General features: G+C 47.2%; 2 gene segments (V, D, J or C); both read right to left on the reverse strand.

Moving 5' to 3' along the window:
* LOC116664461 overlaps positions 1 to 13746 on the reverse strand; it is a 16642-nt gene extending 2896 nt beyond the window's left edge. The window contains 2 exon segments of the V gene segment in view: positions 735 to 1042; positions 13630 to 13746. Coding sequence covers positions 735 to 1042; positions 13630 to 13705 — 384 coding nt within the window.
* Positions 13747 to 23574: 9828 nt separating this feature from the next.
* Positions 23575 to 25000, reverse strand: LOC116664454. The segment is given in 3 exon segments: positions 23575 to 23609; positions 24335 to 24757; positions 24843 to 25000. Coding segments are annotated over 3 exon segments (504 nt in total).
* Between the last annotated feature and the right edge of the window lie 714 nt (positions 25001 to 25714).

Here is a 25714-nt window from a genome sequence, read left to right on the forward strand (position 1 = left end):
GGCTGTAGTTGTCCCTGCGCACTTTCCCCTTGTTTTGCTGCAGCCACATGTATACGTGTGTGCATGCGTGTATATCCGTGTGTAAGTGTGTGTATGCGTGTGTTTATGTCTTTGTTTGTTTCATGTCTTATCCCTTCTTATGTGAGAAAAGGCGAACACAGCAGTTCACGCTTCTGCTGGGATACGTACCTCCTCCTGCCCTCAGGCTGGGCTTTCCAGCAATGGCTCCCCTGGTTCTCAGCATCAGAATCACACTGGAAAGACACCCCCACTAACCTGGGTCCAGCTTGTGACAGTAATTTGTGGGACTGCTCATCCTCCATGGCCATGTATGTAGAAAACATATGAATGTTCTATTGTTTTGGTTTCTCCAGACATTGGTTCTGTTCCCTTGGAAAAACTAAATTGTACACAGAGAGGTTATTATCTCATTTATTGTAGAGTACTTGAAAACACAGGTACAGTATAAACACAAATTATAAAATTTAAAATTAAAAAATCCATCACCTATAAAAAGCCAATTGTTATAAGCCCACAAAAGGTTTTCTTAATGAGAAGAGACAATCACCGCCCCATGCACCTGCTCATTGGGCTGACCCTGAACACAGCAGGTGGACCCTGAGCACCACCTGGTGCATCAGGTGCGCCCCCTGGTGGGTCGTGTGCGCCCCCTGCACCCACCCTGTGTCCCTGCAGGGAGGTTTGCATCTGGGCTCACACCGACTTCCCCTCACTGTGCCTGTGGCACAGTAATACACGGCTGTGTCCTCAGGTTTCAGGCTGTTCATTTGCAGATACAGCATGTTCTTGGCTTTGTCTCTGGAGATGGTGAATCGGCCCTTCACGGAGTCTCCATAGTATGTGCTACCATCACTATAAATACCGGACACCCACTCCAGCCCCTTCCCTGGAGCCTGGCGGACCCAGCTCATGTAGTAGCTACTGAAGGTGAATCCAGAGGCTGCACAGGAGAGTCTCAGAGACCCCCCAGGCTGCACCAAGCCTCCCCCAGACTCCACCAGCTGCACCTGAGCCTGGACACCTGCAAACACAAAGACATCCTGGTCAGGAGACTGTCACACATGCTCTGATTCCATGACTCCCAACCACTCACATCCTCAGTATCTCTCCTTCTCCATGAATTACCTTGTAGAAGAGCAGCCAGGACCACCCAGCTCAGCCCCAGCTCCATGGTGAGTCATCTGTGCTCAGTCTTGCTCAGAGAATGGGAGCAGCTGGGAATCCCGGACTGGGGCTCCTCTCTCAGAGCTGCAGGTCCAGGGATGGGTTGCTTTACCCTCAGAGGGAGGCCCTATTTGCATGTCATCTAACTATATAGAAATTTGGGGCATCGTTGGCCTCGGAGGTGGCTGTGCCCTGGAGCACCTGTGAGTGTCTATTCTTTGCTTTTGTTGGTAGCATTTGGAAATATCTGTTCTCTTATGCGAAATTTTCAGGGTAATCACTTAGCGTCCTGCTTCATTCTTCTGTTTTCTACACATGCCCACAAATCCTTTGGTGTAGCCCTCAGTGTTCCTCCCATATTGGAGACTTAAGCAACCCCCGAAGAGTAAGTCATTTGTGGACTGTCCAGGGACACAGCTTTGTGAGGAGTTGTCCCAGGGTTTTCACGTTTGCTCTGCCTGTCTGGACGTAAGTGGTCCAGAATCACTTCTAAGACAGAGTTGGACAAGCCTGGTGAGGGTTCCGGGACCCCCTCCTGTGATGAGAACATGATGTTTCTGTTCTATGGTCATGTGTATCTGATCATGTGTGAGCAGGGGTCATGCACGTATTCTCAGGAGTCTCTAATATTTGACTTTCTATCAATGGCAGCATTCAGGAAAACATCTTTACTTATCGTGGGATTGTGATTGAAAGATGCTTAATTTCCACTGTTTTGTCTTAGTTTTACATAAATGCCATGAACAATGTAACGTGCTGTCGATCTCCCCTCTGTTGGCACTTTGAAATGTACACAGAGATGCAGAGATTGTCCATGGGATGTGAGAAATGGGGCCAAACGTCACCTACCTGTGTTTGACGTCTCCATGTGGCATGAGAGCTGGGAGGTAGATTCACCCCACACTCCTGGATCAACTGCCAAATCCCAGGTGACTTAAGGCTCTGAGTGTGAACTGCCAGGTGTGCAGCCTGAGGATCACTGCCAACTCCTCTGTGTCATCTTTTCAAACTGAGTCTTTCGTGAAACCACTCCCCACCCAGGTGTGCTGCCCTCAGACCAAAGCCCTGGAGCAGCTCGAAGGCTTATGGGTTAGACTCATCCACACTGGTTAGGGTCTTAGCTTCAGAAGTTGGAAAGCATAACGAGGAAGAGGGAGAGTTTATTAAATATGCATTGAGACTGAGAGTCAGAGAAGTTCAGTAAGAAGGCACAGGGACACACATTACGTTGGATCAGAATCCCAGGCTTCATACTGAGTTTTAAGCACTGTCCTTGGAAAGACTGGGCTGAATCACGGCTCACATGCTTCTGAGAAAATTAATGTCAGTATCCTGGATAGACGATCAATGGATAGAGTTTCCTTTGATGATTGGGAAGATATTGATTTGAATAGATATTCCCATTACAAATTTCTGTAAAGAATATTGTTGTTTTTATAAAGAAAAGTAGCTGGCTTTATCCAAATTCAGAAGGAAGGTGGAAGTCTGAAAGCCATCATGAGACACATGAACTGGGCTCCCCTCGGTATGTGCAGGAACACAAATACACACACATGCACATACAGGTGCACAGGTGCATACGTGTAGAGACACCCAGTCTTGTATCGTATCTGCATGAAAAACTTCCTCAGTCCATGATATTGTCTTTGACACACACTAAACATAATCCTCTGACAGGAAACTGCTGGTATAGGAGGGAAAATGGAGGACCCTGTATTTTCCAGTAATGAATGAGCGACTCTACTTTTCTTGGATCCCAAGACAGGGGCTGCAATGCTGGACTTAACAGTACCTCAGACGCCATCAGCACACGGCCCTGTACTGAGCTCTGGGTTTAGTCCTTGTTTCCACTTTACAGCATGTGTGAAGGCCCCACGAGCACCTGCACACAGTGTTTTCAGTGAATGTGAGCTTTAATTTCACCTAAAGATATACTGACTATGTAAATGCCTGGTTTAATGGTGAGTTGGTCCTAAAACATGTAAGAAAGTGGCAGTTTTCCATGGTGGGGCTCCAATTTTTCAGTCCTATCAGCAGAATTTTGCTTTACTCTTGTACCTCAGCATGTTACAAAATTATCACATCCTTTATCTGTTATTTTTCAGTCATGGGGAGGGGTCCAGATAACACAGTCTCACCTGCATGTAGCTCCTTGTTCAGAACATCTGAACATGCTGGGAACAACGCAATTGCTCTCTGGAGTCTCAGATAAGCCACAGTCTGATCTCTGCTCCATCTACAGGCTTAAATATAAAAACCAACATAATCCAGATCTGGTGTGGAGTTTCCTTCCAATGAGTGTCTCTATATGTGAATTCTTTTTTTTTTTTTTTTTTTTTTTTTTTTTGCCACCCACATAATTCACTTTTATTTCACCATGAAAATTAACCCATTAACCCAGCATTGCCTGACTGGGGCAGCCTGGCTTCTGCAAAAAAACTGACCCAATCTCACAAACTGGGAAAAATAACACTAATAATGAATACACAGAAACCTCAGTTAAATAGAGTTTGGTGACAGCACGGTGGGCTCTCATGTCCTAAAGGATAGCAGAGTCCAGCTGTGTGAAGAAGAAAGACGCCCTGTTCCCTCTTGGCAAGGGCTTAGGCAGTGAGGGGTGGTCACAGCTCAGTCAGTGAGGAACTCTGGGTGCCTTTTTCACTACAGCCCCTCCTCCAACACCCATTCCCGTCTGCAAAATAGTTCTTATCCCCGTGTATGCTAGGAACTTGCCGGTGGCTCAATGTGATTCCAGGCCCTGAAGGCAAATCGTTGTTGATACCAGATTGAAACATTCCTTTTTGCTGGAGAAATAACTGGCCATCTCTTTGTTTCAGGTCAACATTTTCATGTCCCTTATGGAATCAGAGAAGACCCCGTATGACTGTGGGGCTGCTGAGCAAACAGGTGTGGGACCCACACTGGGCCCATGGCTGCGCCCTTTGTTTCTCCACCACCCTGGAGTTTGAGTCTAAGTCATTCTCCTGGGTCCCAGCTTCCACATCTGTTCAGTAAGAAGCTCTGCAGGCTTTGTCTGAGAACTATTGTAAGGTGTGTCCTTCGTAGGTAAGACCTTGTACTGTAGGCAAGTACTTAATTGGCATTCAGACTGTGTTTAAAATCAGGTTGTTCCAGCTGGAAGTGGCCGGCCTTCCTCCTACTCCTTGGGAATAGGGGCTGATCTACTGGGCCTGTGCTGAGCAGCCTTCAGCCTAGCTCCTTTATAACCAGACTGATCCCTTAGACCTGACTTGTGTTAGCCCTGCTGGCTATTTGTGCTATTTGAGCAGTTTGACCCTTTATGCTGCTTGGAAATGATTCCTTTTCTCTCCAGAAAACCTTTTGAGAAATGGGGTCCCAATATCTAACTGTTTTGAGGTCACTTCAGCAGTAGGAACCCCAGCTGAGTTTGTGTCAAAAACAGGGAGCTGCCTTATGCAAATTTGTAGTGAAATGGACAGACCTGGCCAGAGGCAATCATGCTTCCATTAAACGTATGTCTCATCGGCTGTTATGAAGAGTTGCTGGAGTCCTCAAACTTGCTTTTCTTGAAATCAAGTCAGACAAATACATAAAATCTCCAAGTCTGCATGGAATGCCGACTTCCCTCATTATTATGCACCTTTGAATTATGCCTGGGAGCCTTACATCTTCTGTTGTAAACTATGGTCATACGATTAACTGAGGCAAACAGGGACTAAGGGAAGAAAACTGGGCCTCTGAAGCCTCGGGCTCCCCTTCCCTGGCCTGTGTGTCTCAGGCTTCCCTCCAGCACCAATTCCTCCCTCTCCTCTTACTCCTGCACCTCCGCTGTTCCCTCAGGTCTTCCACAGTCAGTGTCTCAGCCAACTTCCCGCTTCCTCTGAAATTCTCCCCATATTCATTCCTCCAACTTGTCAGGTCTTGTTATCTTAATCTTCATCCTTATGAGGACCCAGAGGGCCATCTCCTCATTTCTTTTTTTTTTTTTTTTCCTCTGGACTAAACCTGAACTGTAGTCAAAGATTTTCCAAACCAACGTTGCTCACGGAGAAATTTAATGTGGCCCCTCAGACTGTTCAGCCGGGCTTCTCTGACTTACATCATCCTTTTCCTGCAGGTATTGTTGTGTCTTGCCTAGCACTTTTGTAAACTGCATGCTGGGAGAATCCTAAAAGGTGTTCAGAATTTCAGCCAGGAGGAGAGTCCACTAACTTGTTATATAGAAATTCTCTAGCAGCAAGTAGGCAAATTCATTGGGCAATTCCTGAGACATTCTCAACTCTTTTATTTGCAATAAAAACTCGGGTTTCCCATGAAAACGTGTTGAATCTGTTCATGTTTATTTCAATCAACTGCAAATAATTTTAGAGGAAAATTGCTGTTTTTCTCCATATGTTTATTCCACCTGGGACACTTTTAAACCTAGTTTACAAATAAGCTGACACAGGACATTTCAACTGTAGGGAAGAGGTGCAGGATGGAATGGGAAACCGTGTCCACCTCTTATTTTCTTAAAGTGGCAAACCACCTCTGTCACAGTGTAGGTGAGACACCTCGAAGGACACATGCTAAGAAACTTAAACTTCATTTACAGCGAATGAAGGCCGCAGAAAATCCCAAATCCTGCCTGGTTCTGCTCTTATTGGCAAGATCCATGACTTTGAAAAAGAGACTCTTATAAATGCATGCGCTTCAGGCACTGTCAGCCCTCTGAGCAGCCCTCCCATCATCCTCCTAGTCCCCAGTGGCTCTGAGGAAAGACATGGAGTCTCCCCAGTCCCTTCTCTTAAGCGAACTTTCTCCAGGTTAATGGTGAGGTTCCTTCCATCCTAACGGTCATGGAGCCGCACCCTCCCTGCTCAGCTGAATGACTGAGAGCAGCCCAGGCTCAGGGAACTAGAGCAGTTCCCACAGTGGGGACCTGTGACGAGCCACGACACGTCTGTGCCCTGAGCCTCCTCTTATATTTAGGCCCTTCGAGAGATGCACACAGTTTATGCATTCATTTCTCCACCTTTGTCCATTTTACGGTTAAGACTGTTCAGTGAAATATTATGGTAGAATTACTGTATCTCCAAGGAGAGAAGTAATTCTAGAACTTGATAGAAGACATTAAATTAAATGAACTGAAAGCATTTTTATTCATTCTGTCTCTGATGGTACTAAAGGAAATTCTGGAAGAATTGATTTTTTTCTCCCATCGAATCAGCTATCACCTTCCATGTTGACAAAGCCTCACGCTGGTATTTGCAAAATTCACAGTGCACCTTCCTTCAGTGTTCAAATATATTCCATAAACATCTTCCTAGGATTAATCAATCTCCTACAAGTAAAGAAATCCTTCAAGCCATAGAGCCCAAAAGAGAATGTTGCAAGGCTCAAGACCTCATCATTCTTTGAACTTGTCCCTGTGGTTCCTCGGTTTCCTGAGGAGACAAACTCGGGGCTTAGGCTGGAGCCGCGTCAGGCCCTCCGGGCAGGAAAGTGCACAGTAAATGCAGCAGCACTGTGTTGCCTTGAACCCTCACACAACACTAACAGCCACCCCGTGTTCCTGAATTCTTTACTGTAATTGATTAGTGAACTGCATTCTTTATTATTCCAGTTGCTAGAGCTGGCCAGTCCCTTTTTGCCTTCAATGAGGAGAATTAAACTTACTGGGTCATTACTCTTCCAGGAATTCGTTTGTTCCGAAAATGACAGGCCAGTCAAGAAACAAGCACCACACGGAGGGTTGGAGTACTCAGATCTATTACGCCTGCGGGCTCAGAGGGGCTTCTGCTCCGAAAATCTGAGCACCTTCAAGATGTGCACATGAGGTTTTATAGGGTAAAGTACAAGCTTGGGGTATTTGGCCAATAGGCATGGAACAGCTTTAGCAGCATTATCATCACAAAAGTGGAGCAGGGAGGCAGCAAACAAACATTCCAAAGCCACATATGTATCTTTGAAAATCCAGCTGGCCAGCAAAAAAACATAAACAGCAAAGCAATGTTGATAAACTTAGATTTACAAGTTAGTCCAGCAGAACTCAGATCAGTATTCCAATACTTAGACCTGTGAGTTATCTTGTTAGACCAGCCCAGCTTTTCCTTCCCATATTGAGAGCCCCTCTAATTCTGGGTAAGCCTGGAGGCTGTTCTGGATGATGTAACATCTTTTGGAAGTTCTAGTTTGTGGATAATGTGTTTCCCTTATCTCCTTCTCAATCCTCCTTGAAGGAAGACATCTACTACTTGCTACAGTTTTTATTCTTAAAGGGGCAATCGTTTTCTTGAGGAAAACTGCAGTTTACCCAAATGCAGACTCAATGTTTAGGATACCTGACATGAGAACCAGGGCTCCACTTACATCCAGATGTACTTCCACGCAGATGGGCTCCATCGGGTCCTGGCTGATCAACACCCTGATCTACGGGCTAAATGTGAGACTCTCCCAGCTACCTGGACACTGCCGAGACCTGCGTCCAACTTTTGTTCATACGGCCGACCTCAGCATGATTCGCTCAACAGCAAAACCTGTACTGGAGCCTCTCGGCTCCCCAGCTTCACCACTGAAGTCCCTCATGATTGCTGAAAACTGATGGACCACTTTCCGCCTCCTGGTCGTCTCCAAGATTCTCCTCAGAAGCCGTCTTTTCACAGTACCTCTCAGGAGACAGAGATGCAAGCGTCACACCTTGCAACCTGGATAGCTTATCTACTGGGAAAGACACTTCCAGAAGAACTCCTCAACCTCAGCAGAAAGATCTCCAGCAGGTGCTGCTCACCAGCCCTTGTGCCACCAGTCTCCCGAGAGTGAGAACTTGGGTCCACGTGACACACATAAGAAGGCAGCTGGGCCCTGAACATTCCTGCTCATCTGGCGACCCGACTGTGGAGACTCTCAGAATTGAGGGCAACATCAGCTGAGACAGCTTCCCAAGGCATCTGTGCCAGACCTATTGGACAATTTCCTGCCGAGTCTCTGATGAGAATATAACATGTCAGGTGATCTCCAGCCTCCGGTCTTGATAACACAGGGACTTACGGTGAGAGAGCCTGCGCGCTCTCCCTCTCACTGCTCCATGTTGCTGGAATGTGGCCTCAATAGGAGCACTTTCCATCTGACATGAGACGTTTCACCCAGAGGAGTTCCTTCCTGGCGCTGACAGACAAAAACGTGAAAAAAACCCCAGAAATCCTAAGTCTTCATCAGTGATGTTTTCAGAGAAAGTTCTCAACCTTGATCAAACGGCAAAAGGCAAAATATAAAGGAAACCTCAGTTTAGTAAAATTGGGTGAGCAGAGGGGAGCTCTCATGCCGTTTGATGGCCTCAGAGCCCAGCTGGGGGAAGCAAGGCTTCCCCGTCTTTCCTGGGCAGGACTCAGCCAAGAGAAACGCACGGGCTCTGGTTCCCTAGGGCTCCCTCAGCCCCCTTCCCCCCTTGATGAAGGAGGCATCTCCTTTTACTGAAGACGAGCATGTGGCTCATCAGGTCTGCAGACGCCATACTGAAGCTGTTTACTGGTCCAAAGTAAGCCCACTTTTGTTATTGAAACAACTGCTCGTCTAATTGTGTTACATCAAAAAAGGCTAACTTCCCATGAGAATGTTGACTTTTATCTCCCTTATTTCCTTTCGATTTCCTTGTAAGTTACCGAGGAGGTCCCTGGGATAGACGTGAGCTCCCAACTGCCCAGACGTTCCTGGTCACATCCATGCTCAGAGGAGAGAAGGTGACCTCACCAGCCTGCAGGGGGTGAGGGGAGGTGAAGGGGTGCTGTGAGTCCTGAGGGGGAGGGGATGTGGGTGCTGGGGAAGGTCTAGTGATTTCTGTCAGGGTGGGTCACAGTGGGGCAGGGATACAAGAGCAAGTGTGTTGGATATACTGATACGGTTTTAAGAATTACAAGCAGTGTTACTACAGTTGTAAAACAAGTAACAATTTGCTACATGTCTCATATGTGAAACATCTATTAATATTGTAACAAATTATTGTTCTGAGGTAAAATCCTCAGTTATTCCAGATACAAAGGCAGGAAATTTTAAATGTTGCAAGAATCCAGTCCAGCCTGGGCTCTGTCGGGGCTTCTGCAGACTCAGGCTCAGAAAAGACAGCTCTGACATCCAGGTCCCATAATCCATGCGAACCACGAGCCCCTCCCCAGTACTGGGGTGTGGTCTGGTGCCCCCTTGTCTTGTATGTCCATGCTCGGGGCCCTCCTGCCCACAGAGCAGGAACGTTGTGTGAAGAGAGTGTAATGTGGACTCTGAGTGCACTGAAGACCAAAGTCTGGTGTCTGCCTTTCCACTAAGTGAGAATAATTTACACACAGCAAATGTAGACTCTGTATGTCAACAATGATATAAATTTGACAACATATAAATATTTTGTCTTAGTTTTTCACCATTATTGGTATTTGAGTCTAGTTTCCTGTTGTGGGAGCTGCCGTGTGCTGTGTGGGATGCACGGCCACATTGATGGACTCTGCCCACTAGGGAACCAGGCACCTGCATCGCAACCCACATGTGATGGCCCACTCTGTCTCAGAGATTTCTAAATGTCCTCTGGGGGACAAAATGACTCCAGTGTCACACAGACATCATTTTCCAAATATGCAACATTCTTCATGCTATGCTTGTGAAAGGCACTGCAGGAAACAGGACTCAGGACACTCTCGAGAATGAAATGGCTGGAAATACATTGGAAGGTGGAGGGCAGAATCGAGGATGCACAGAAGAATCATTTGTGTCATTTAACATCTGTAAATTTGACAATGAAAAAGAGTAGTTAGTGAATAAATATCAAATAAAGTTCCCATGGAGAGATATTTCTGTGTGTATGTTCCTAATTTAGATGAGGAATGAAACACAGACAAGCCTGAATCCATGAAAAAGGCCCAAGTTCAGATCAGGAAGTTTCCCTGGAAACATTATGGATCGGCTTCCAGGGGAGACGGTGAACCAGTGGAGAATCCGCTGTGTCTGGGAGGAAACCCGTCCAAGGCTACTTCTGCACCTGCTGTGAAATGGGTCCTCTGATTTCCTCATGGCACTGGGTGCCCCCGGGTGACCTGAGCCCTCCATGTAGGGATGGTTGTGTCTGGGTCACCCTGATGTCCCCTCACTCACTCTGCTTCCTGTGACAATAGCACACGGCTGTGTCCTCAGGGACCCCAGAGATGAGCTGCAGGGACACATGGCCTTGAATGTGTCTCTGGAGATGGGGGGGAATTTTTGGAGAGGCACTGTGTATGCTGTCCAGCACACAGACCCGAGCACCACAGGCTCTGCTGGGCTTTCCCTGAGGGAGGATGGACCCAGACCCACCAGGAGGCACTGTATGTGGTGGAGACGGGGGTTTATGTTCTTCTCAGCTAAGCCTTTGGCCCTCAGAGGATGATGTCAGTGAAGAGGAGACCCAGGCCCTGGGTGGCAGAGGTGCTGTGATGGCCCTGAGCCCTGCATGTGGTTCTCATGCACGTGGGGTCGTGTTTCCGCACGAACATGGAGGGTCAGGTCAGGCCCTGTCTCTGGGCACGGGAGGCGGTGCTGCCTGACGGCCAGGGTGGACACACATTCTGCTCACTGACCACAGCTGCTCTCCTCCCAGAGCAGGGAGTTCAGTCCAAGGAGAGTCGGAGGGCAGGGGAGTGACCATCAGCAGAGCAGGACCTACTTTCCCTCCCAGTGTTTCATGTGAAAATGTCCTGAAGTCACGCCTGTTACTAACAACTGGAGTGGGCGTCTCCCACACTCCTCCTCTCGTGCCCCCCAGCCCCCCGGTCCCCTCTGCTCCCTGCTCACCTGCTCGGCATCTCTGCTCTGACTCTCAGCTGCTTGTTAAACAAAAGCTGTGCTCTTTCCTGGACGTCACACCAAAGTTTTTACACATTTTCTGCCACCGTGTTGGCATTTATTACAAATTAGTGAACTCAGTTCAACAGCACATATTCTGTTATTTTCTTAATCTGTTCCTCAATGCTTCACCTCACATCCTCTGTCTACAGTGTGTTCCTCAGACCCCGCTTAGAAATCATGAACAGACTTTAAGACGTCCATTCCTTGCTGCTCTGAGATTTGGTTGGTTCTCGATTTGAGTACATTTTATATCGTTATTTCCAAATTATACCAAAACTGATAGATATTGGACATTAATATGTTCAGGATCATTCTACCCACTCCTGTGAGGCCGAAACCATTTTTCAGTAGAAGTTCATGTGACTCTTGGAGATTATCATAGGACATCTGTGAAGAAAAGGTGACTTTTCCTTTGCAGTATGACACTCACTTTCCCATATATACCTGAAAGACTCATCATTTGTGTATTACTTGGGTAGAGATTCTGTTACAGAATAACAGACTGGGCAGCCCAAACAGCAGAAATGCATTTCTCTCAGATCTGGAGGCTGGAAGTCTTAGACCAAGTTTCCCAGAAGTTTGGGATCTTCTGAGGCCATTCTCCTTTGCCTGCAGGGGCCCCATCCTCACTGAGCCTCAGATGGACTTTTCTCCCGTGTCTGTGCATCCATGACACCTCTGTGCATCTGTTTTCTTCTTCTGAAAGGGGGCAGTGTCACCAAAAGGAGGAATGACCAGAGGTTTTCATGTTCTTCGGATTTAGATTCGGCTCTCAGAGAATCATGTCAGTGAAGATAAGAACCCTGACTCTGAAGTTGACACTGACCATTTGACCACACATCAGTGAAGTTCCTTGAAATGCTTTCCTCAATTAGTTCTGGACCTGCATGACTCTGCGTCTATCTTTGCGTGTCCCAGGTTTATCAAGAAACCTGCTGAGTCGTGTTAGTGGGAATCCTCACCTGGAACTCTGATCACCCTCAATATGTGATCCAATTCACTACACCTATCATCCCCCAGGGAATATTTAACCACCCCGGCCTCCTGTACCACGAATCCTCTGGAGACAGTCTGCCCAGTGTCCCCCGAACTTGAAATCTCCTCACGGTAATTTTCCACCTGGTCAGCATCACCACCTTCTTGACCATAAACCTCCATTTATCATCTGAATTTGAAATTGAACCAGGTAACCCAAACTGCCACAAATACCCAAAGTGAGATTTGCGTTCCTTTATTGAAATAAAATTTATGCCAAAACTTGATTATCAAGCTCACAGCCCCCCTCAGTTTAATTCATCCCTGAATGGAGCTTGTCTGTTCGAAATACTCTCTCCTTAAGTCAGCTCACAGCACTTTGTGCTCAGGGACACTGGACTGCACTTCAGGACAACACGTGGGCCAATTTAAACAGGAAAAATTTCTACATATACCAGAAAGTGTCAAAAACATGGCACTAACTGGACCTGGAAGGAGACTCATTTACGTGATGGGAGTTGAAACAAGAGGGCAGAGCATCACCCCGACCGACCTCAGGTGGGAATGTTAGTGTGTTGGCGATTCAAAGTGCTGCCCACGTTGTAAATGTCCAGGAGTTCAGAAAATGCAACATTTTTCGTTTTGTGCTGGAAATAAATTTTGCCCAGATGTGATCTGTAGACCCCGGACCCCGTGAGCAATGAGGATCCCTGCACACGCAGTCCTGGGCAGTGTGGAACTGGCATCTGTGACGTGTATCCTACTCACTGCAAACCCTGCGTGCCCTTTGAGAGAAAGATGGAGGGTGTGCAGCCTCCTGCCCCGGGAGCAGAGACAAAGGTGAGCAACTGTTTGCACGTGTTTTCCCAGTGCCTGTGCCTTCTCAGGGTACTCATCAGGTTCGAAACTTTCTGAGTCACCTTTAAAATTATACTAAAGTTTAACATTGTTTGGAGCTTTATTTCAGTTGTGAAAATACATCCTTATTACAAATATTATTGTCATAAAGCAACACATACCTCAACAATGAAAATTTAGAATCCAGTAGAGGGTCTGTAGTAGAGTTGAAGGGCGGGAAAGGAAACCAAGGATTCTAACTACAAACTCCTCCCACACCTCTGCACCTGCTCTGGGGCTCAGCCCTGCCCTTGGTGGGTCGTGAGCACCCCCTGGGGGCTGTGGTGCCCCAGGGAGCAAGGTTTTTGTCTGGGTTCACAATGACTTTCCCCTCACTGTGTCTGTCTTACAGGAATACATGGCCGTGTCCTCAGGTTTCAGGCTGTTCATTTGCAGATACACCGTGTCCTTGGCTTTGTCTTTGGAGATGGTGAATCGGCCCTTCACGGAGTCTGCATAGCTTGTGGTACCATCAGTGCTAATAGATGAGACGACCTCGCGCTCCTTCCCTGGAGCCTGGCGGTACCAGTCCATGCAGCAGCTATTGGAGGTGAATCCAGAGGCTGGCAGGAGAGTCTCAGAGACCCCCCAGCCTGCACTGAGCCTCCCCCAGACTCCTCCAGCTTTACCTGAGCCTGGACACCTGCAAACACAAAGACATCCTGGTCAGGAGACTTTCACATGTCCTCTGATTCCTTCACTCTCGACCACCCACATCCTCAGTAGCTCTTTTTCTCCATGAATTACCTTGTAGAAGAGCAGCCAGGACCACCCAGCTCAGCCCCAGCTCCATGGTGAGTCGTCTGAGTTCAGTCCTGATCATAGAATGGTAGCAGCTGGGAATCCCGGGGCTTGGGTTCTCTCTCCCAGTGCTGCAGGGCGAGGGCCAGGTGGCTTTATGCTCAGAGGGAGGCCCTATTTGCATGTCCTCTCACTATGTAGAAAGTCAGGGCCTTGCTGTCCTCATAGAAGGCCAGGCCCCTGATAGCTGTGAGTGTCTGTGGTCTGCTGGTGTTGACAGCATTTGGAAATATCATGTTTATTGTGTGAATATTCAGGGTAAACACCTTAGAACCTGTAAAATTTTACACGGAATATGTGATGTCGATGCCAGAGTTCCTTCCACGTTAGTGATGTACGCAGCCCCCAGACGGGTAGCGCATTTGTATTCTGTGCAGGGACACATGTTAGGTGAGAGTTTGTCCAGCATTTTCACCTGTGCTCCTCCTCTTGGTCATAACTGATCCAGAATCAACATCAAGAAACTTTTGGACCAGACCCCCTTCAGTGATGAGATCATGATGACTGACAGTTAGTGTGTTGACCAGTAATCAGTAAGCAGAGTTCATGAAGATTGTTTTCAACTGTCTCTGCATTTCAATGCATTTCTATCAGTAATAACATTCAAGATAATGTCTTTACTTGTGATGATGGTGCTGTAATGAATAATTATTACATACTTTGTAATTTTATTTTTATGCAAGTTACAAACTACCCAATGTGCTATAAATCTCACCTCAGTGTTGCAAGTTCAAATCTACACATAGTGGGATAGAATGGTTATGTGACGAGAGAAATGTGACCAAGACTCACCCTACCTGAGTTTGACATCTCCAGGTGGCATGAGAGCTGGGAGAAGTTCAACTGGAACTCTTGGATGAACTGCATAATCCCAGGTGTTAAACTTCAGTGTGTGAACTGCCCGGTGTGAAGACTGAGGGTCATTCCCACCCCGATTCAGGCTCATTATTTCAAACTGCTTCTTGCACCAGAACCACTCCCCACCCAGCTGTGCTGTCCTCTGACCACAGACCTGCAGCACCTGAAGGATTCTGGTCTAGACTCAGCCATACAGGCGAGGGTCTTAGCTGTCAGAAGTAGTAAATCACAAGTTGGGGGAAGGTGGGTGATGCAACTGGCACTGAGCCCTCAGCCGCAGGGAAGTTCTGTGAGGGGCCCAGGAACAATCAGGATGTGGGTTCAGAATCCAAGGCTTCATCTTGACTTTTCTGCACCACCCTCAGAAGGGCTGGGCTGCACCGAGGTTCACCTACTTCTGAGAAAATTAATGTCAGAATCTTGGGTATAGATTCCACTGATGATGGGGAAGACATTGATTTGAATAAATAATCCTATTAGATGTTTCTTTATAGAATTGGGTGATTTTCATAAAGAAAATTAGCTGATAGTGTCCAAATTCAGAAGGATGATGGAAGTCCAGAAAGCCGTCATCACACGAGTAACCCGGGCTCCCGTCAGTGTGCAGGGACACGCACACACACATGCACATACATGCAGGGACCCACACTTTTCTATCATATCTGCATCCAAGTCCTCCTTCATCCAAGATACTGTCTCGTACACACATAAGACATAATCCTGGGACAGGAAACTGCTGGCATTTGAGGAAACATGGAGGACCCGTATTTTCCAGTAATGAATGAGTGACTCTGTTCCATTGGATCCCATGACAAGGGCTGCAATGCTGGACTTAATTGTACCTCAGATGCCATCAGCACACGGCCCTGCACTGAGCTCTGGGTTTAGTCCTTGTTTCCACTTTACAGCATGTGTGAAGGCCCCACGAGCACCTGCACACAGTGTTTCCAGTGAACGTGAGCTTTAAATTCACCTAGAGACACACCTACTATTGAAATGGCTGGTTTTATGGTGAATTGGTCCTAAACCTTGTAGGAAAGTAGCAGTTTTCCACGGAGGGGGATCCAATTTGTCAGTCCCATCAGCAGAATTTTGCTTTATTTCTGTATCCTCTTTATATTACAAAATTATCTCATTCTTTATCCCTTATTCTTCAGACATGGGGAGGGGTCTGGATAACACAGTCTCACCTGCATGTAGCTCCTTGTTCAGAACATCTGAACATGCTGGGAATGACATAATTGCTCTCTGGAGTCAGAGATAAGCCACAATCTGTTTTCGGCTCAATCTCCAGGCTTAAATATAAAAACCTGCATAATTCAGATCTGGTGTGGAGTTTCCTTCCAATGAGTGTCTTTAATAAGTGACGTCATTTTTTGTCATTCACATGATTCACTTTTATTTCACCATGAAGTTGAACTCATAAACCCAGCACTGCCTGACTAGGGGATCCTGGCTTCTACAACAAAACTGATCCAATCTCACAAAGTGGGAAAAATAACAATAATACTGAATACACAGAAGCCTCAGTTAAATAGAGTTTGGTGACAGCACGGTGGGCTCTCATGTCCTACCAGAGAAGAAGAAAGACACCGTGTTCCCTCCTGGCAAGGACTCAGGCAGTGAGGGGTGGTCACAGCTCAGCCAGTGAGAATCCCTGGGTGCCTTGTTCACTACAGCCCCTCCTGCAACATCCATTCCCATCTGCAAAATAGTTCTTATCCCCGTGTATGCTAGGACCTGCAGGTGGCTCACTGTGATTCCAGGCACTGAACGTAAATCGTTGTTGATTCCAGATGAAAACATTTCTTTTTGCTGGAGAAATAACTGGCCATCTCTTTGTGTCAGGTCAACATTTCCATGGCCCTTATGGAATGAGACAAGACCCCGTATGACTGTGGGGCTGCTGAGCAAACAGGTGTGGGACCCACCCTGGGCCCATAGCTGCGCCCTGTGATTCTCACCTACAATGGAGTTTGAGTCTAAGTCATTCTCCTGGACCCCAGCTTCCACAACTGTGCAGGCTTTGTCTCAGAACTGCTTAAGGTTTACCCTTCTGACATAAGTTCTTATATTTTATACAGTTACTTATTTGGCATTTAGTCTGAGTTTGAAATCAGGTTGTTCCAGCTGGAAGTGGCCAGTCTTCCTCCTACTCCTTGGAAATAAGGGCAGATCTACTGAGCCTGTTCTGAGCATCCTTCATCCTGGCTCCTTCAGAACCAGACTGATCCCTTAGACCTGACTGGTGTTAGCCCTGCTGGCTATTTGCGCTATTTGAGCTGTTTGACCCTTTAGGCTGCTTGGAAATTATTCCTTTTTTCTCCAGAAATCAGCTTGAGAAATGGGGTCCAAGTTATCTAACTGCTTTGAGGTCACTTCTGCAGTAGGAACCCCAGCTGAGTTTTTGTTTTAATCCCAGAGACCTCCCTTGTGGAAATTTGTAGTGAGATGGACAGACCTGGCGAAAAGCGATTCATTCTTCCATTAAATACACATGTCAATGGCCATGATGGGGAATTTTGAAAAACTCAAACTTACTTTTCTTGAAACCAAGCTGGAGAACTATGAAACATCTTCAAAATTTAATGGAACACCTGTTTCCCTCATTATTCTGTGCCTTAGAAACATGTTTAGGAACCTTAAGTTGCCTGTTCTAAAACATGATCACAAGATTAACTGAGGCAAACAGGGACTAAGGGAAGAAAACTGGGCCTCTGAAGCCTCGGGCTCCCCTTCCCTGGCCTGTGTGTCTCAGGCTTCCCTCCAGCACCAATTCCTCCCTCGCCTCTTACTGCTGCACCTCCGCTGTTCCCTCAGGTCTTCCACAGTCAGGGTCTCCTCGAACTTCCCGCTTCCTCTGAAATTCTCCCCACGCACTTTTCCTCCAACTTGTCAGAACTTGTTCCTCTGAAGTTAATTCCTCTGAGGACCCAGAGGGTAATCTCACAATTACTTTCTTTCCTGGACGAAACTAAAGTGCAAACCATATTCAAAGATTTCCCCAAAGCAACCAAAGATCCTCGCTGAGGAATTTAACGGGGTCCCTCAGACTCATCGGACCGGCTTCTGTGACTTCCATCATCCCGTTCCTGTGGTTATTCTGCAGGTCAGGCCTGGCGTTGGGGTAACTTGCTTCTGGGAGAATCCTGAAAGGTGTTTAGATTTGTGACCAGGAGAAGCATCCAGTAACTTATTATACAAAAAGGCTCTAGTATTATTTAGGCAAATTCACTGGGAAATTCCTGAGACATTTTCAAGACTGTTATTTGGAATCAAAATCCAGGTTTCCCATAAAAATCGGTTGAATATGTCCACGTTTATCACAAACAACTTCAGATACTTTTAAAAGAAAGTTATGTTCCTGCTCCTGAAGTTTATCCACTTAGGTACCTTTTAAATGTGTGTCTATTAATAAGATGAGGCAGGACATTTCTTTTGTAGTGAGGAGTTCCAAGCTGGAATGCAAAGCTATTCCCTGTGCAGACCCAGATTTACTTACCCTTGCAAACCACCTGTCTCACACTGAAGATGAGTCTCCCAAAGGGATGAATCTTACATTATTAAACTTGAATTCCAGCAACTGAGGGCTTCTAAACAAAATCAAAACCCTCCTTCTCTCTGCTATTATTGACAAGACACAGGACATTGGGAAATAGGTTGTTACAAGTGTGTGCACTTCAGGCACCATCAGCCCTCTGACCAGCCTTCCCAGCATCCTCCTGATCCCCAGTGACTGGCTCTGAGGGAATAGCTGGGCTCGCCCCAGTCCTTTCTCTCAATAGGTGTGGACACACATTTCTCAGATTGGGGATGAGTCTCCCCCAGTCATATTGGGCACTGAAGCCGGACTCTCCCTGCTCACCTGCGCTACTGAGGGCAGCCCAGGCTTAGGGAACTAAAGCAGTTCACACAGCGGGGACCTGTGACGAGCCTCAAGGGGTCTCTGTCTCTGGACCTCCCAATTTTATTTAGGCCTTTTGAGAGATGCACACCTTTTTCTCCTTTGTAACTCCACCCCTATCCATTTATTGAATGAGACTTCACAGTGAAGCATCCTGCTACAGTTTCTGTCTCCCCAAAGGGGGAAATGATTCTGGCATGTGAGAGCAGCCATCAGAGTATGTATGAAATTGATTAAGTGGCCTTAAGACATCATTGATTTGTTTTGTCTCTGACGATACTATAGCTAATTGTATAAGCAGCGACCATTTTTCCTACTGAGTTAGCTACCACGTGTTTTTGGGCAAAGTCTCCAAATGATTTTCGTAAACTTCACAGTGCAGCCTCCTTCAAGATTCAAACAGAATTTAACACCTTCCCAGGATTAATCAATGTCCTGCAAGGAAGGAAGCCCTTCAGGCCATGAAGCCCAGAGGAGCAGATTCCAAGGCTGAAGCCTTCATTGGCCCTTGTAGGTGTTTCTGAGATACTCTCGTTTTCCTGGAGAGAAAACCCAAAGGCCAAGAGGGGAGTGGTGCCCAGGACCTCAGATCAGCAAACTGCATTGAAATATGGCTGAGCAATACTTCATCATGTATGTGTTCCACGTGTACTTTAAAAAGAGTAAAATAATGCCATCGGCAGCAACACAAATGGATATAAACACAATCATATTAAGTGAGTTAAGTCAGATAGCAAAAGACTTATCCCATGATGTGGAATTAAAAAATGCAAAAACCCTTACTTAAAAGACAAATGTAGACTCATGGACCCAGAAAACAAACTATGTTCACCAAAGTGCATAGGGCAGGGGAGGGATAAATTAAGAGTTTGGGATTAAGATACACATTACCATACGTAACACAGATATAAAAGAAAGAGCTACCGTATAGTGCAGGGAACTGTGTTCTACGATTTGTACATAACATACGGAAAGTAATCTGTGAAAATATACCTACGTGTGTGCAGAACTGCATCTGTCTGCTATGCACCAAAAACTAACATTGGAAATGAACCACGTGTCAATAAGAAGCAAAATAATTGTAAAGATAATAACAATAATAAAGTGCACTCTAATCCTTTATCACCCTGTCATCCCTAACCCTCCTGTGGTGCTAACATCCATTCCCACTGGCAGTGAAGCCTTTACTGTAACTGGTGTCCACTGTGCACTTGTTACTATTCCAGCCGATGGAGGTAGCCGTTACCTTTTAGCCTTCAGTGGGAAGAGAAAAGCTCACCAGGACATTAGTGCTTCAGGGATTTGTTGAGCGTCCTTCTCATTTCTAGAGACACCGGAAGGCTGGTCTGGATGATGCAAAGTTTTCTAGATTTTCTCTTTTGTTGCAATATGTGGATAATTTGCTTCTTTGCTCTTCTTCTCAAACGTTCTTGCAGGAAGACAGCATCTACTCCTTATAAACTTTTAGCCTCTAAGGGACTAAATGTGGCTACAGAAAATGTGCAGTTTCCCAGCATCATATTTGATGTCTAGGGCATCTGATGTCAGAACAAGCCTCTACTAACATCCATGTTGTTTTTCTGCTTCCTAAATGCAACACTAATTGCCAAATATGAGAGATTTTGGAAGGCTAGCTGCTTACTGTTGAGACAGATTCCACACTTCTCTCTCAAGGAAAACCTACATGAAGTTTTCTCAACACTGGCAATCCCGACTCCATTTTAAGGGAGGAACCAGAAGCCACAGATTCAAGGCCTTAAAGGAGCGTTTGAAGATCCCGTCCTGCTGTGGGCAACCTGATTACCAGACCCCTTTCTCCTTCTTGTATAAAAGCAAGGGGCTGTCTGGGGTGTAGACCAAAACCACAGGGGCCTCCGCAGACCTCTAGGGTTTCATAGCCGTGAGCCGGATGCTGTGGCACAGGGAGACTCCCACTGCCTTGGGGTCCGCAGTGCCTCTGCCCCTTTGTTCAGGTCCACGCATCACAGTCAACATGTCTCAGTCAGCTGCCTCCCATCCTAAGATGCCCTTTTGTTCCCTGCTCCTCACAGAGCTGTGCTATGTTGTCTCAACCTCAGCACATCCACGCTTCTCCCCTCCGTCAGCAATGAAGTCCCTCGTGACTGCGTCACACCGAGTGACCACCCCCTGAGTCCTGATCACCTACGAGAAGCCCCTCTAAGCAGCCTTTTCACAGTGGCTCTCAGGCAGGAGGACTGCAGCTTCCACCTTGGAACCTGGGAACTTCATGTCTGAGCCCAACAGGGAGAAGCAAGGCCTCCTCTTCTTTCCTGGTAAGGACTCAGCCAATGAAAACCCATGGACTCCTGTTCACAGGAGCCCTCTCGCCTCCCATTTCATTCTGTAAAAGAGTCATGTCTCTGTTTTCACTGGGGACTTGCTTGTGGCTCACCAGGACGGCAGACCCCAGACCGTAATTCTCTGTTGGTTCCAAATAAACCCATTTTTGCCTTTGAAATAACTTTCAGTCTGTTGTATGTGAAAACCATTTACTTCTTTTTTTATATATATAAACTATTTTTATTGAGTTATAGTCATTTTACAATGTAGTGTCAAATTTCAGTGTAGAGCACAATTTTTCAGTTATACATGAACATATATATATATTCATTGTCACATTCTCTTTTGCTGTGAGCCTCATTAACTTCTGAGACACTTTTATCCGATTTATTTATCTTTTATTTCCTATAATTTTGTGAGCTAGTCACTGGGGTGCACATGTGGTCCTACGTTCACAGACATTCCTAGCAGCAGCCCTGTGTAGGAGACAGCAGGGGGCCACGTCTAGCCTGCAGGAGGTGAGGGGAGGTGCAGACTAGCTGTGAGCCCCTGGGGGAGGGGGTGGGCATGCTGGTGAAGGCCTGGCTGTTTCTGACACAATGTGTCTGTGATACAAATGGCATGTTTGGATATATTAACATGAATTGAGAAATTACATTCAAAATTATTCTAGATATAAGACAAATATGTTAAATATCAGTTAATATTGAGATTAATTATTAATGCAAATTAAAAACCTAAAATAGCTGTTAGAGGTTGGATTTTAGTGAATATTATAACATCCAGGTTCAGCCTTGCCCTGTCTTGTTTGGGGATCAGGTGAAGCAGGGACACGGCCCCTCCCCAGTGCTGGCTCTCTGCTCCAATGTCCCCTTCACCTGCAGGCCTGTGCTCAGGACCCTCCGGCCCACAACCAGCACACAGGGGTGAAGAGGCTGTAAGGTGCCTGTGAGTGAACTGAAGGCCCAATTTTGGTGTTTGTTCATGTTTTCATTCAGTGAAAATTATTTACATATAGAAATTTACCTTCTGCATGTCAACATTTTTATGAAGTTGACAGGATACAAAGGTTTCTCTCAGAGTTTTTCCACATTATTGACATTTGAGTCTAGTTTCTCATTTTGGGAGTTTCTGTGTGCATTGTGGAGTGTTGAGCAGCATCGATGGACTCTGCCCTCTGGGTAACTAGGTTCCTGTAGCACACGCCACATGTGACAGCCCAACCTGTCTGCAGACATTTCCAAGTGTCGTCTGGGGGTCAAACGACTCCAGCATGACACAAACATCAATTTCCAACTACACAACATTCCTCATGCTATTCTAGGGAAAGGCACTGCAGGAAACAGGACTCAGGACACTCTCGAGGATGAAATGCCTGGAAATAAATTGGAAGGTGGAGGGCAGACTCAAGGATGCACAGAAGAATCATTTGTGTCATTTAACATCTGTAAATTTGACAATGAAAAAGAGTAGTTAGTGGATACATTTCAACTAAAGGTCCCATGAAAAAACATTTCTTCTGTGTCTGGTCCTACAACAAATGAGGGAAAAAGGACAGACAATTCAGACTCCCTGAAAAAAAGCTCAAGTTCAGAAAGAAGATGTTTGCCTGGAATCATTATGGATGGGCTTCCAGGGAAGGTGATGGTCCAGTGGAGCATCCCCAGTGTCTGGGAGGAAACCCCCCATGGCTTCTCCTGCACCTGCTCTGAAACTGTCCCTCTTGTTTCCTCATGATCCTGGGTGCCCCCTGGTGGCCTGAGCCCTCCCTGCAGGGCTGGTTTCATCTGAGCCACCCTGACCTCCCCTCACTCACTCTCCCTCATGTGAGAGTGACACATGGCTGTGCCCTCAGAGACCCCAGAGCTGTGCTGCAGGGAAACCTCATCTCCAATATGTCTGTGGAGATGGAGGCGCCTTTTAAGAGACATAGACCGTACACCCAAAGCAAGTGAGTTACCCAGTCCTTTCCCTGGGGGTGTGACAGATCCCCCAGTAACCACTGTGTGTGATGGAGGAGGTCCCAGAGACAGAGTAGGTGCGGAGGAGAGTCTTCAATACTCTTTGACCAACTCCTACACCAGCACCCGTGACAGGACACCTGGGGACTGGAAACACAAAGACACAATCACTTCACAGCACCATCCAAATAGGTCAATGTTCCTCAGACCCAGGAGGTGCTCAAAGCTGAGACGAGCCATCCAGAGGAGGAATGACCAGAAGGAGTCCGTGTCCCTTTGGATTAAGCCTTCTGCTCTCAGAGAATCACGACAGTGAAGATAAGAACCCTGACTCGAAGCTCACAAAGACCCTCTGACCATTCATCACTCAGGCTCCTTGAGATGCTTTTCTCCACGAGGTCTGGGCCTGCGGGATTCTGGGTCCATCTTTGCATGTCCCAGTTTTATCAAGAAACCTGCTGAGTCAGGTTAGTGAGACTCCTCACCCTGGAAATCTGATCGCCCTCAATATTTGATCCAATTCACCTAATCCACTATCTCCAAGGGAACATCTGACCACTCTGGCCTCCGGTATCAAGAATCCTCTGGAGACAGTCTGCCCAGAATCCCCCTGACCTTGAAGCCTCCTCACAGTGGTTTTCCACCCAGTCTATGTCACCATCTTCTCGGCCATAAATCTCCATTTTACCGTCTGTGTTTGTAATTGAGACAAGTTTCCAAGGCTGACACAAATACCCAAAGTGAGATGTGAATTTGTTTATTTGAAGAAAATTTATATTGAAGCTTTATTTCAAGCTCAATGCCCCCATCAGTATAACTCATGCCTGGATGGGGCTTATCTGTCACAGATAATTTCTGCTAAGTCCCTCACAGCACTTTGTGCTCAGGGACGCTGCACTGCACTTCAGGACAACACATGGACCAGCTCAAACAGGCAAACTGACGCCTTCTACCACAAAGAGGGAAAAACCTGGCACTAACTGGACCTGGAAGGAGACTCATTTACGTGATGGGAGTTGAAACAAGAGGGCAGAGCATCACCCTGACCGACCTCAGGGGGGGAATGTTAGTGTGTTGGGCGATTCAAAGTGCTGCCCACGTTGCAATTGTCCATGAGGTGTTTAAATACAACAGCAGTTTTCATATTGGGCTGCAAATAAATTTTATCCCATATTTGAACTGTAGTCCCCGTGCCCCGTGAGTAATGAGGATCCCTGCACATGCTGTCCGGGGCACCCTGGCATTAGCGTCTGTAAAACGCATCCTGCACAATGCAAACCCTTGTGCCCTTTGACAGGAAGATGGAGGGTGTGCAGCCTCCTCCCCTGGGAGCAAAGACGAAGACGAATAACAGTTTACATGTGTAGTACAAGTGCCTGGGCCTTCTCAGAACATTCAACAGTTCTGAGACATCCAGATTCACCTGGAAATTTATGTTAAAACCTAGCATCCTTTGGACATTTTAGAAAAGAAAATAAAATATATCCTGAGTACAATATTATTGTTGGAATCAAATGAGTCAAAAGAATGAAAAATTAGTGTCCAGCAGGGGGTCTCTGGTAGAGCAGATGAGCAGGAAAAGGAAACCAGGAATTCTAACCGCAAACCCCTCCCGGCCCCTCTGCACCTGCTCTGGGGCTCAGCCCTGCCCTTGGTGGGTCCTGAGCACCCCCCGGCGATCCTGGGCTCCCCAGGCGGGGAGGTTTGTGTCTGGGCGCACCCTGACTTCCCCTCACTGTGTCTCTGGCACAGTAATACACGGCCGTGTCCTCAGGGGTCACAGAGCTCAGCTGCAGGGAGAACTGGTTCTTGGACGTGTCCCTGGAGATGGAGGTGCGGCTCTTGAGGGATGGGCTGTAGTAAGTGCTGCCACTATAAGCTATGGCTCCCATCCACTCCAGCCCCTTCCCTGGGGGCTGGCGGATCCAGCTCCAACCATAATAGCTGGTTGTGATGGAGCCACCAGAGACAGTGCAGGTGAGGGAGAGCGTCTGCGAGGGCTTCACCAGGCCTGGGCCCGACTCCTGCAGCTGCACCTGGGACAGGACACCTGGGGACACGGAGAATCAGTCATCGTGAGTCACCTCCACCACTTCCATCCCCACAGACCCGTGCCTGGCACCTGAGACACTCACCTTGGGGACTTGCCACCAGGCACAGGAGAAGACCCAACAGTCTCATCTTCCCCTAGACCACAGCCCTGCCTTCCCCAGAGACCTCAGCCCCGTGTGAGGACAGAGCTGTGAGCTCCCACCTCCCAAGCGTGGATTTTACCCTCGAGCTTGAAGGGGAATTTGCATGTGGAGGGGCCCTGTCTTCATAAATAGGGAAGGGCTGAGTTAGTCTCCCCTGTTTCTTTGAGAACCGCTGTGAGTGTCACTTCTCTTGGCTTATGTGGCTTGTGCATCAGGGAGGGGAGGGGACCTGTCCATGGGACCCCTTGGACACCAGTCAAAGGGCAGCCCCTCCCTCTGGGACAAGAGCTGCTCTCCTTCAAGCCCATCTTCCCTCCCGCCCTTCCTTTCCCGGCCCAGTGCTCCTCATCCACTCAGAACCTGTTCCTTTTCCCCAGAACTGAGCCCAGGACAGATCCCCCTGTGTTTCCCTGGACCCTCCTCTGCGTGTCTTCGTCATTGGACGTGTGAGTGTCGCATGGTCAGCTTGCAGTTTTCATGTGAGATAGAGGCCCGCATTCTGCTCCACCCTTCCTGTGCTGTGGGAGTAGAAAAGCTGTCTTGTGAGGTGGGCCCTCAGGAACCCCATTGTGTCAAACCCATGAAGCCGCATTTCGTTCATCACACCCAACCCCTCTCAGTTCACACCCTCAACGTTCTAGACGTTGTCCATGGGCCTCATGGTCTATTCACACCCCTGTGGGGACCCACAGAGAGAGGGGGGGTTATACACAAAATGAGACAAGATGCAGAACCTTGAGAGGGAGACCCTCATCGGAGCACAGTCAGAAACAACAGGCAGCAGGAAGAGGGGGAAGCAGGTGCTGACAAGC

Source organism: Camelus ferus, chromosome 6, assembly GCF_009834535.1.
Source record: "Camelus ferus isolate YT-003-E chromosome 6, BCGSAC_Cfer_1.0, whole genome shotgun sequence".
NCBI lineage: Eukaryota > Metazoa > Chordata > Mammalia > Artiodactyla > Camelidae > Camelus > Camelus ferus.